Genomic DNA, 12,200 nt, shown 5'->3' on the forward strand with positions numbered 1-12,200 from the left:
TGAACCGATGTGATATGTGAGGCCACTAAGCACCCATGGAGCATCAGTCACTCTACACGTAGTTGGAAGGGTAGTCTGGAAGTCTGATGGGCATCTACATCTACCTAGTGAGCCTGAGCCTAACCGCTTGTAGACAGTTGTATACATCATTGCATACATATGCAGATATAGCGAGGCAGATTTACACGGAGAAGGCTCACTCTTAAATACCCTTGCCTCTTTCCTGTTCTTATTTCCATTTCTATTTATTTTTTTGAAAGGAAATCACAAAAACGTCTTTGTTTAAGTCCCTCAAGCCAATACTAAGGCCTCAATATATTACTCTATGTATAAGCCAACCTGTAAGCCTATAAAAACCGATAGATCAAATAACACAGACCATATACCACAAAACAACAGAACTAACAGACCAGTCTCACTAGTACAATCAGCCTGGTTACCACGATCCATCCAAGCTCGGCCCTCGGGGCCGATGTCGTGTAAGATTTCACGCTTTTCCAATAGGGCCAAAACCTTCTTAACATAAGGCTCCCCCAAGAGAGATCCGTCCCTCAGTTGGTCTTGCCAGGGCCGTTCAGGCAGATCTTGCAGCCAACCCTTGTCGGAGTTTGCATGAAATTTGTCCAAGGGGATGATTCCAATGCGGGTCGGTTTGGAATCTTTGTAGGATTCTTTTGTACACCGGTGAAGCACGCCCGAGAAGGAGGACATGCTATCGCCGATGCAAAAGTAGTGGACGTCGACGGTGGCAGATTCCTCAGTAACGAGCTTCTCAGTAACTAAGAGAGCTGGGAGGGTGGTCGCCTCTGACGGGAGAGATATCATTACAATGTATACAGTGAGGGTTTCCAACGAAGATTCGGCCATGGCGACGATACCTAGGTATATGCCTGCGATTATGGAAGGATGGAGAGGTCAATGATGGATAGACTTGGAGGTGATAGAAACAGACTTGCACGGCAAGTGTTGCTTGTTAAATATCTCGAGGATCCTCACTGACCTAAAATAATATGTGCATTTGCATATACAAACAGCAACATTATTATCTGTTTCAATTGGCAGCCCAAATGCTCGTGGACCCCAACTAGGGAGCTAGAAAGCGAGACTGACATCCACGGAGAACAATGCATCGTCGTCTAATGGAGGATCGAGGGAATATAAGGCAACATTTATATCGCATGAAACTTATATGCACGGCGCTTAGCTTGACGGTCAGTGCGCACAAGGAAACTCCACATTTGAATCGTTCATTGCTGTAAAACATACGGAGTAGGAGTATAAATCCCACAATGAGGAATGGTCATCGACTCCCATATCTAAGCTATAGGCTGTACAGTGCTCATTTGACGGCAGGGCGGTCTCACGCATGGCCCCTATGAAACTTATAGAATCTCACAAGCGCGTGGCGTGGTCAAATGCCATGTCTGAGATACGCTCTTGCCAACAGATAGAGGTCAGGGATGAACCCCTGGGGCCGTGTTGGGAACCAACTAGTTCAATTATTGATATCCTAATCAAAGATACTGATATGGGAACAGCAATCGGTAAAAAAATACATGTTTCTGAAAGCAAGGCTGAAGTTGAGATACAAGAAGAGAATAAACCTTGGGAAACTCCGTCATAGCCATGGTCTTGAGGTTTGAGAGCAGGGCATTGTGTTTCATGGCGGTGTGGAATCAGAAGCAACTTGAAGCAGTCTATTCCAAAATATATGAACGCCATGTTGAGCACCGTGTGTTCGGGGGTGCTCGATGCTGGGTATTAACGTGTGGAACCATCCTTCCTCATTAAGGATTTAGATGGGGAGATGATGAAAGAATCATGGGATTGAGACATCCCGGAGGTGCACCCGAGGGAGAAAGGCCCGCTTGCTACATCGATATATTTCCAGGACAAGCTCAACGTGTGGTTGGCAAGGTGACTCAGTCACTGGTCCGTCTTTCCGGCTTGGGTTTGCGCAGACTCTTCATCCGGTTCAAGAACCCACCACCGCCACCACCAGGGTTAAGCTTCGACTCTTCGTAAGGTCGGTCGTTGGTGGTCTTGCGCTCCATTTGCTTGGGACTGCTAGACGACCGAACTCGGCCGCCCTCGAGGCGAGCTTCGATACTCGATCCCTTCTTGTCCCACTCTTCGTCATATTCGTCTTCTTGGAAGTAGGGGTTTCTTTCATTGGCCCGAGCGGACCCAGAATGGCTGGAGCTCGCCTGCGGCACAACCGGGGGAAGTTGTCGGTTGGAGAAGTAATGCGGCCAGGTCCAGCAGCTCGTCCGCGAAGTCGCTGAGCCAAACTCTTCTTTCGTGCAAGACCACCACCATTCGGTGCCAGACTGTTTTCATTCTCGCTCTGACGGCGGGCCATGGCAGATCGACTAGCGGGAGCTCCATCGAGGAAGGTGCTGGTTCCCAGTCCCATACTCTGGGGTCCATGAATCGGGTCCACTCGGGCAGTGGGATCGATGACACCCGTCTCAGCGTTGCGAGCAGCCGTGGAGAAGTCGTTATGGCCTTCCTCCATCCTGCCATGGAAAAGATTGAGATCGATGTTAGAATTGTTGGGGCCAGCGCCTCCCAGAGCCATGTTTGTGGAACCTTTGGGGAATGCTTGCATTGGCGCGGTGCGCACGCCGCGGCGATTACGATGGGGATTGCAGGCATCGAACGGACCATCGTGGTGGAACACTATTATGGTTAGTATATGAATTGCATACTCGCAGAAGAAAGGAAAGAAAAGAAAAGAAGAACAAGCCGAGACACTTACTTCCAGTACCGTAGATACTCGTCACATCCAACTTATCAATGATATCAAGTCGTCGGTCCTTGCGGCTGGAGCGCGATTTGCCATCTTTGCTACGACCCTCGCGCTCGCGATGACGCCGTTCGCGTCGGCGCCTCTCATCGTCATCAACATCCAACAACTTCGAGCCTCGGTCCATTACGGAAGACTCCGAGTTCCGCCGGGGACGACGTGGCGCCCTGTCCTTGGCTTGGGACGAAGTAGGGGGATCGGCGAATATGTCAAGCGGATCTTTCTCTTTCGACGTGGCCGAACGTCCTGGTGGACGCTCCGGGCGCTCCATTGGGGGTCTGTTGCGATTCGAGGGTGTGCGTCGGGTGGCATCAGGCGCGGGCCAAGGACGAGTTTGCTGGGGGGCAGGCTTGATAGAGAGAGACTCCTATTGAGAGGTTAGATCCAATTTGAATACATGCATTCAATATTCCCAAACATACAAAGAGTTCCCGAGTGTTGCTTGACATATCATTCTTCTCAATCGGAGAGATCATACTGACACCGGTCGACATACCAGGGGCTGACTGCGGAGACATCGCCTCTGTGTCATCTAAGAAGGGGTTCGTAGAGCGTGGGCGTTCCGGACGGTTGTTTGATGAAACCGATCCAGCAACCGAGGGCGAAAGAGCGCGGTTTCGGAAGGGGTTATTGGAGCCAAAACTGGCCGCTGTTGGAGAGGGTTGGTGGTCTGTTGCTCGCAGAGATACTTTAGATCAGCCACTGGTCTGGAAAAAAAAAGAAAAAGGTAGATTTTTGGACCAGAATGTCAAGGGAGTGTGTCATTTTAAGTGAACAGGGGGTTCAGACTATCCCCAGCAGTCCACGGATAACGCATAAGATCCCGTCATCAGGGGAGGTGCTTCAGATTACGCACCTTGCGGGGCCAGCGAGACGCCAGGCGCATATCCAAGCGCCGGAGTGGCATTCATTGTGATAGATATTTCACCTCTGAAACACGGTGTGGGTGGAGAGGCTGTTTGCGTTCAATGAGATGCCGCGTTAGGTGTCGCACGAATGCGGAAGAAAGTGGCAGGAGGTATTGCTGAAACAGTGATAATCAGGGGTAAAACAGTATAGACGATCACAGTTCAAGGTCAATAATCAAAGGTATAACAAGAAAAAAGAAATCAAGATAGAAAGAAAAGAAAGAAGTTGAGAAAGAAAGGAGGGGGGAAGGGGAGGGAACACGGGAGAGGCGAGCATACGTAAAATGCCCAGTGATCGTCTCCTTGAGGGGGGAGAGGATATTCCTTTTACTGTCCCTGCCGATCTTTCTATCTTTCTATTTCATGCCTTTCTTTTGATTTTACATGTGCTGTTTATCCTACAACATATGCTGTTATGGCTGATCGAACTTTTTTTTTTTTTTTTTTTTTTTCTGAAGAATCCCCAGACTAGCTTTAATATCTAGCCTCACCTAGGGGCGTCAAATCATCGATCCACTTTTGACATGTCGTGACAGTCTGAAGGTACACTACACTAACTTCTACGTTATACCTACATGTAGGTTATGTATGACTTCGAATGGACATCTAGGATCTACATCTAGAGACATCTACAGACATCTAGAGACATCCCAATCAGACACATAAAGGGAGTTCCCTCGGTTACCAAAAATAGCCCGGAATGACGTTGGCATTCTCTATTGATGTCATTCTTCTATTGGAATGTGTACACAACATACAATATCTTCTATTTCTCGGCATCTCCAGATCTTACACGATCCACAGAGACCCCGGGCCCATCTGCCGAGGGAGAAGGATATCCACACAAGGTTGGTTTGCTCGATCTTGCATATAATTTGCATATTACACCCGGAATGTCGAATATAATGCCAACATCCCCATACAGCTTGGCCAGCATCTGCATGTAGTTAGTATACGGAGAACTACTTGATACTCCTACTCGGTAAATAACGAACATTCCACGGCTTGGAATGTAGTCTCAATTTGAACAAAGCATATCATTGAACTTGTATTGGCAGATGTAGCTAGATATTACATATATTGTTCGAGATGGGGGATTAGACTATTCAACCCTCATTGAGATATCTATCGTAAGGGTGACCGTGGCCAGGTCAGATCTAAACCCTATGTAAGAACAACCCTGACGGGTAACGGAACGTCATGTTGTGCTTCTATGTGTCACACCTGCAGCCCTGGGGTTCAGTGCAATCCCAAGATATACCCGGATGTGGACGGAGAGCCCTGCTTCATACATATAGTCTACAGGGTTATATATTTGTCATAAGTAATTATTGGGCGTTGTAACGCATCCTACATTACATCTATAGGCCTGTCGAGATAAGAATTATCACCATTTGCAATGCCATGTTACCGAGTGGTGACAAGCGACTTCAACCCAGCATGTGCTTTTTCAACTATGGAGAGCTGATGCGGGACAGTGCAGCCTTGCTACCTTACAATCCAAGTCGACCTCATTTGCATAGACAAACTCGAAATATCATTCATTGGCTTTCCATTCATTACCGTATCATGGCCCAATTCGAGAACGGAGCACCTATCATAAACGCCACACATAAAATGCAAACAAGATGGTATAAGACACAAAAGAAACCATGCAATTGGGGCACCCCCAACCTTCCCTTTAGAAGGTTGTTCAATGCGCGGTGGACTGAGCCCGCGGCAGGTGAGGGTTTGAGACCGGGATGCCTGCACGGCGCTTAGATTGGGGCTTGGGCCTGGAGAGTGTATATCTGAGAGGTAGTCATTAGTATAAGATCCAACTGGGTTCAAGGAGCGAAAGAGACATACTTGGCAAATGCACGCGAAAGTGCCTTCTTACAGCTGACCTTTTGGCTGCCGATGAACGAATCCACAGTAACAGCGATGGCACGGTCAATGTCCAGCGACGAGCAGTACTCTGACAGCCGCATCTTGCAGAAAGCCTCGGCGATACGCATGATGGCTTCAAGATGACGAACCTGGAAATATGGAGTAAGAAAATGGTCAAATGTAGGGAAAGTGGAGAGGTGTAACTTACTGTGATAGGGTACGCTCCAGTAGCAAGGGACTCGCGGCGCATGTCTGCGAAGAGACGGGCAACCTTATCCTGGTCGATCTGATAAAGCTTGGGGTGGCAACGCTCTCGTGCGTACATAATGTACTTCCGCAGGAGCTCCTGCGGGATCTCACCCTCCTTCTCCTCTTCGGCTTTTTGCTTCTCTGCCGCGCGTTTGGCGATCTCCTCCTGTGACGGAGGAAGTCTCTGGCCATCTCTGTTGATGCGGTAACCCTCGTTGTCAATGAGGTGGCCGTTAGTATCAACCAAGTCACCCTTCTCATTCTGGAGGGGACGGGCCGGGTTGGAACGGTGGTGTGACTCAATCACGAAATTGGCCAAGCGCTCATCTTCGGCAGGATCAACCAGGTCACGCACCACACAGAGAATATCGAAACGAGACAAGATAGGGTCCGTCAAGTCGACATTCTCCGAGAAGGGAATCGAGCTGTTGTACCGACCACCCTTGGGGTTAGCGGCCGACACGACAGCACAGCGAGCCTGCAATGTCGTCACAATACCGGCCTTGGAGATGGAAATGGTTTGCTGTTCCATGGCTTCGTGAATAGAGGTCCGATCTTGGTCGTTCATTTTGTCAAACTCATCAATAAGACAAGTACCGCGATCAGCCAACACAAGCGCACCACCTTCCAACGTCCATTCGCTGGTGAGGGGATCGCGGCGAACACTGGCCGTGAGACCGACGGCACTAGCACCCTGACCGGTGGCAAACACGGCGCGGTGGGCGGTCTTCTCAACGAACTTGAGCACCTGAGATTTGGCGGTACCGGGATCACCCAGAAGAAGGACGTTGATATCACCACGAATGTTCATCTTGCCCTGGGCCTGCTTGCTAACACCACCAAAGAGCGAAAGCGCAACGGCAGTCTTGACGTCCTGGTGGCCGTAAATACTGGGTGCCATAGAGCGGACAATCTTGTCCACAATATCGGGGTCACGGGAGAGGGCCCGGATTTCGCGCTCATCTTCTTCTGTCAGGTTGAAACCAGCCAGCTGATCGTGTGCCTTGACCACATGGTTAGCCTCAATTACGGTGGCGAAGACCGGGAAGCCGTTTTTGTTGTTCAGTTGGGCATTGTAGCTGTTGCGGTAGACGCCGGTGATCTCAATCTCATCACCGGGTTTGGCACTGTCGATCAGATCGGCAAGCAAAACGACCTCACGCTGCCGCGGCAGACGACCTGCGGGAACCGAGCCGGGGGACTCCTGCAAAGTCAACTTCTGGTAGTTGCGGTAGACTGTTTTCTCGGAATTGACAGTGAAGGGACCACGCGACTGGCAGTTCTGACAGAACGAGATCTTCACCTCTGCACTAGCTTCTTGCTGGAATGGACCCAAGGTGATACCACACTTCTGGCAGAGGAACATGACATACTTCAGCTGCGGGAAGACACCAGTCCGACGGGTAACGACACCACCGACACGAATCAGGCAGTTTAGATGCGACTGGCGCAGCTGGCGCAGGGTGTAAATGATGGGCACATCGGTTATGCGGACGTGGATCTCGTTGTGAATATCGTGATACTGTGGGTAGTGGAAGAGAGTAACGTCGAGTGCAACCTGGTCAAATACCTTCAGGACTTCGGTGGGTTCGTTGGCGAGGAAGTATGACAGAGCTGCCTTGGTCTCGCTGAGATGGGCATAAGACACTTCGAGTGAGGCGGAGTTCACCTCACCCAGTGTCTTGATTCGGTTACCGTAAACAGACTGGCCGGTGGGGTCGATGAACTCTGTCAGGAAGGCCTTGAATTCGCGGTAGATGGAGCGAAGGACCTGGGGCTGGGTCACCCAGTCCGTAATGTTGGCTGCCTTCACGTCTGCCAATTCCTCCAATGATAGCTCTTCCATGCCCTCATCGGCCATGTCGATATCTTCACGGTCCTCGTCATAATGGTGTCTGCGTCGTCGGGGTTGGCGTGCGAGGTCCAATTCCATATCCTCGTCATCTTGTAAAAAGGCGGCTGGCATGCGGCGCCGGCGTGCCAGTTCACGATCTCTCTGGTTCAGGCGAGCATCCAGCTGCCGACGAGTTGCGGCATCGATCTCATCATGGTCTTCATCGTCATCGATGTATCCTTCATTTTCATAGCGGTCTTGCGCCGCATCGCGATAATCCCGCTCAAAGTTGTCACCGAACAGGTCAATACCATCCTCGTCTTCAGCCAATTCATCAATATCGTCAATATCTTGCACAAGACCTCTATCATCATCCTCATCTTCATCTCCCATGTCAAAGGGGATCGGGGGAGGGGACGAGCCCAAAGCGGTGGCTGCACATGAACATTATCAGTCTCTAATTGACGCAGCCCGGACAAAGAAGCACACATACGACTGGAAGGAGGCAATGGCGCAGGGGATGACATTTCATCCTCTCTGTCTCTCTTACGGGAGTTGGCCCCCCGGCCACGGTTTGCGGCCGAGTCGCTGGCTCGGAGCGGACTGCAGTGCATTAGCTGTTGAACGCAGAAAATTCAGGAGACACACTCACTCCATTGTGTGGGTGTTTCAACTAGCAAATTTCAAAGAAAAGAGCGAGCAGTGGCCAGGGAATTATGAGTACGAAGAAGTGGTGTGTATATTTCGGGGCTTTTTTTCTCGAATGTGTGGTAGCGTGGTTGATAGAATGAAGGGAGGGAGAAGGGGCGGCAAAGTCGAGTTGTGCAGCGAGTCGCGTGGTGGACGCGACGCGTTCCAATTAAACCCCGATTGGGAAGGTGGGTCTTCCAGTTCCTATATTCACACAACTGGCACCTTCCTGTTTCCTTCTCTATATCGCACCCTAATTAATGTGACCAAAATATAGTGAGAACAAAAAGAAAAAAAACTATCCCTCCCACGCACCACTACAACAGAGATTGTAGTCGCAAAAAGTCAATGATCGACGCAGGGATCGAACCTGCGACCTTCTGTGAAACTCCAACATATGAAATGTAAGACAGACGCCTTAACCACTTGGCCAGTCGATCGTTGGGGTGAAAGTCTGTTAATATTCAAGATACATCAGTGGAGAAGCCGGTAGATGCACCATTTAGGATCAGGGTCGGCTGCTTCACCCATGGATGGAGGCACCTTCCTGCTCACTTCAACAGCACAGTTGGGCAGAAAACATCTTTGCGAATTACAGTACTAATGCAAGCTGCGCGCAATGCTCGACTTCCTCTGCTGCCCGTTTTGTCTGTCGATCCTTCATCCACTGTATACATTGATGAAACACTATACTTTCAAAGATTCCCGTCCCTCCAGTTACTCAAGTCTTTGGATCAAAACATGGACCCATTACCCCTGGGGAAAGCATCACTGCGGCAATCCCATGCTGAAGCTATCGCCGAGTTAGCAGCAAAAGCTCTACTCGATGAGAACATTCCTCTTGTGGAGATACAGTGGAGGTGTGGATACCCCGGATTCTTGAGACAAACCGAGCTTTCTAGTCGCATAGACTTGCACTTGAAGTATGGTGAGCCCAATCGATTATACCTAGGTAGACATTGAGTTCTTCAGCGTACGGAGAAGAGGACCGAATATAGGGTCCAGCATAGAAGGAAGACCCAGAAGGTAAAAAAGCATGAGCCTCAGCTCATAGTGCAAGGATGATAGGAGATTATCGAGTGATCAGCGTAAGCCAGTGGCGGTGTACTTAGGGTACGGAGGGCAGGCAACTTCCAAGTTGTGGATAAGGTGGCTCGACTGCTATAACAATTTGTAATTTCCATTTGGTCTCACTTTACCGTGATAATGATCGCACATTAAACTTAGATTCATTACTAATTGATGGAGGAGGCCCTCGGGGCATTCTGAAGTTGGAAATCTTGAGGTGATATGGGAAAGACATCGTGTACATAGACCGCCCTGCTTTGGTTGGTATCTGCCGGCAGAAACTTTAAGTAATGTCGCGACTCCATCTCGTCGCGTCGTTATTCAACACATCGCCTCGGCATCCATTACTTTTGGGCCGTTCGTTATTTGCCAGTTGCCAAAATAGGGACGCAGATAGATCCCCCAACAATGGAGGCCCCGCACTCGGCTGTTGCCCAAGTAACCGAAGATGCTCGCAGTGAGAGCATGGGCTCCCAGAACTCCCAGACCGCGAAAGAGTATGACGCATTCCCCCAACCCCAACACTTCCCCCACATTAGAGAAGTAACTTAACTAACTGGCTTTAGGTTTATTGAGTCACAGCTCCAACTAGAGGCAGATGCGCGCGAGGCTCTTCCTTATGTGAGTGTCTGGACAAGCAGGTGGCGCGCGACTTGTTCCACGGCTGACCTATTGGCTTTAGGCTTTTGACTCTTGCACATATGACCTCGGACCATTGCGACAAGTCCTCTTTGCATGCCTAACCTGCAATCCTCCTCCTACCCGCTCCGACGAATCCTACAATGCCGCTGCCGTCTGTTACTCGTGCTCGATCGCTTGTCACGGGGAGCATACTCTAGTGGAGCTCTTCAACAAGCGCAACTTTGTCTGCGATTGTGGGACCACCCGTTTCCCGTCGTCTTCTTGCTGCACGCTCCGTGAAGATCCCGCAACCGGCAAGAAGGGTGTGCACTCCCAAGAGGCTGCAGCAGGCAACAGATACAATCATAATTTCCGCAATCAGTTCTGTGGCTGCGGCGAACAGTACGATGCGTATTCAGAAAAGGGGACAATGTTCCAGTGCCTGGGGCTTGGTACCGTCGAGACCGGAGGCTGTGGTGAGGACTGGTGGCACCCGGAGTGTCTCATCGGCTTGTCGCGCGATTGGAATAAGGCTGCCCCAAAGGTCAATGGGATCGGCGGTGGTGATGCCGCCAACGAAACTTTAGCCGAGGACGACGAAGATATGCTCCCACCTGGGTTTCCCGCAGAGGATGATTTCGACCATCTGATCTGCTTCAAATGCATCGACTCTAACCCCTGGATCAAGGCTTATGCAGGCACACCTGGATTCTTGCCACCGGTTTTCAGGGAAGGTGGACTCAAGAAGGCCTCAAACGTGACTGAGCTAAATGTGACCGAGGACATCTCTGTACCAGCTACTGAGCCCAAGGAGACCGAACACAAGGATCAGGAGAAGGCCGAACAGACAAAAAAGCGCAAGGCAGATGACGAGGGGCCCACTGAAGGAGAGCCTGTTACGAAGCGGACTAAAGAAGAAGGAGAAGAAGCCCCTGCTGAGGAACAGCCATCAAAGGTCATGAAGGAAGAGGAGTCTGCCAAGGAAGAAAGCGGCACTCCTACAAAGCCATTGGCTCCCAAACACACTGAGCTCCTCAACTCCCCTCCAATAGAATCATTCTCCCTTTTTGCTTTGGAAGATTTTCATGGTCAGCTGTGTCGCTGTGAAGAATGCTTCCCCAAGCTTGTTCCCCACCCCCAGCTTCGCGAAGAAGAAGATACCTACGAGCCTCCCATGTCTGACGACGGCCAGGCCAATGGTGCCGCGAGCGTCGGTACAGGCAGCATCTATGATCGTGGTGAGGCAGCACTAAACAATATGGATCGGGTGCGCGCCATTGAGGGCGCAATGGCATACAACCATCTGCGTGACAAACTCAAAGTGTTCCTGCAGCCCTTCGCTGACAGTGGACAGGCTGTCAGTGCGGAAGATATCAAGGGCTACTTTGAAGCGCTGCGTGGTGATGAGCAGGGCATCAAAGATGCCGCTAACCATGCTTCTACTGCGGGTAGTGACGGCAAGGATGATACCGGCGGAGACAAGCGACACGAACAGAACGGTAAGTGACTATCAACCCCTTGTCTGATTCTCTGACAGTGATCACTGACTCTTCGCTTCGGTCTCAGGGTACTGATTATCTTTTTACGCAATCCTTCTCATCTTTTCGGCGTTATAATCGGGTAATATCTGGGTGTCTGATAAGATTGGAGACCTTTGATTTCCAGCAGAGGGCCTATTCCCGGAAGAATGGCAGAGAGAATAATATCGATTTACAAATCAGCAATCTCGCGATAAAGGACCCCTCGTGACCAGCGATTATGGAAGTCAAATGCTTAGGCTGTGGCGTAGAATGTCCTCCAGATATCAGGCCAAAGTTCATACTGACATAGGGGAATACATTGTGCGGTTAAATGAATACTGTCCTGAGTGGTACACTATTGGTACGAGGGTGCACTTTGCCCCGGTTGATAACACTCCTTAGATAAGATCGCAGATAGGTTAGCAGCAGGAGAGAGCTAGGTAGGCAAAAGTAAAGAGAGTCTAGAGGTAACTAAGTACTATAGAATATAGTAACGATCATTTACAATATTCTCGATTGGAAGCATCTTGGTTGCACGACAGCGCACGAAGTTCGAGTCATAATGGCTGCTATAGTTTCTATGCCTCCTATTCTTCCCAGACTTTGGTCCCGAACGGATTTTAGGGCCTAGT

General features: G+C 50.1%; 4 protein-coding genes across 4 annotated transcripts; 1 reads left to right on the plus strand and 3 right to left on the minus strand.

Annotated features, from left to right (window-relative positions):
- Positions 1-318: 318 nt before the first annotated feature.
- N7489_008447 (uncharacterized protein) lies at positions 319-867 on the minus strand (the record flags this gene model as incomplete). Its single annotated transcript, XM_056714197.1, has 2 exons — positions 319-347; positions 411-867. 2 exons carry the CDS (start codon positions 865-867, stop codon positions 319-321), a joined length of 486 nt encoding a protein of 161 aa, XP_056561819.1.
- A 1,055-nt stretch (positions 868-1,922) lies between these two features.
- On the minus strand, positions 1,923-3,720 carry N7489_008448 (Pal1 family protein; the record flags this gene model as incomplete). The annotated part of the gene is made up of 5 exons (XM_056714198.1): positions 1,923-2,166; positions 2,220-2,682; positions 2,762-3,176; positions 3,232-3,479; positions 3,666-3,720. 5 exons carry the CDS (start codon positions 3,718-3,720, stop codon positions 1,923-1,925), a joined length of 1,425 nt encoding a protein of 474 aa, XP_056561820.1.
- A 1,690-nt stretch (positions 3,721-5,410) lies between these two features.
- Positions 5,411-8,326, minus strand: N7489_008449 (MCM DNA helicase complex subunit MCM2; the record flags this gene model as incomplete). The annotated part of the gene is made up of 5 exons (XM_056714199.1): positions 5,411-5,507; positions 5,566-5,735; positions 5,795-8,103; positions 8,163-8,272; positions 8,322-8,326. The coding sequence occupies 5 exons, from the start codon at positions 8,324-8,326 to the stop codon at positions 5,411-5,413; spliced, it is 2,691 nt and encodes an 896-aa protein (XP_056561821.1).
- Positions 8,327-9,835: 1,509 nt separating this feature from the next.
- N7489_008450 (putative metaphase-anaphase transition protein (Mlo2)) lies at positions 9,836-11,555 on the plus strand (the record flags this gene model as incomplete). The annotated part of the gene is made up of 3 exons (XM_056714200.1): positions 9,836-9,924; positions 9,994-10,048; positions 10,110-11,555. 3 exons carry the CDS (start codon positions 9,836-9,838, stop codon positions 11,553-11,555), a joined length of 1,590 nt encoding a protein of 529 aa, XP_056561822.1.
- Positions 11,556-12,200: the final 645 nt, after the last annotated feature.

This window comes from Penicillium chrysogenum (assembly GCF_028827035.1).
Source record: "Penicillium chrysogenum strain IBT 35668 chromosome Unknown utg000005l_segment0_segment0, whole genome shotgun sequence".
NCBI classification, from domain to species: domain Eukaryota; kingdom Fungi; phylum Ascomycota; class Eurotiomycetes; order Eurotiales; family Aspergillaceae; genus Penicillium; species Penicillium chrysogenum.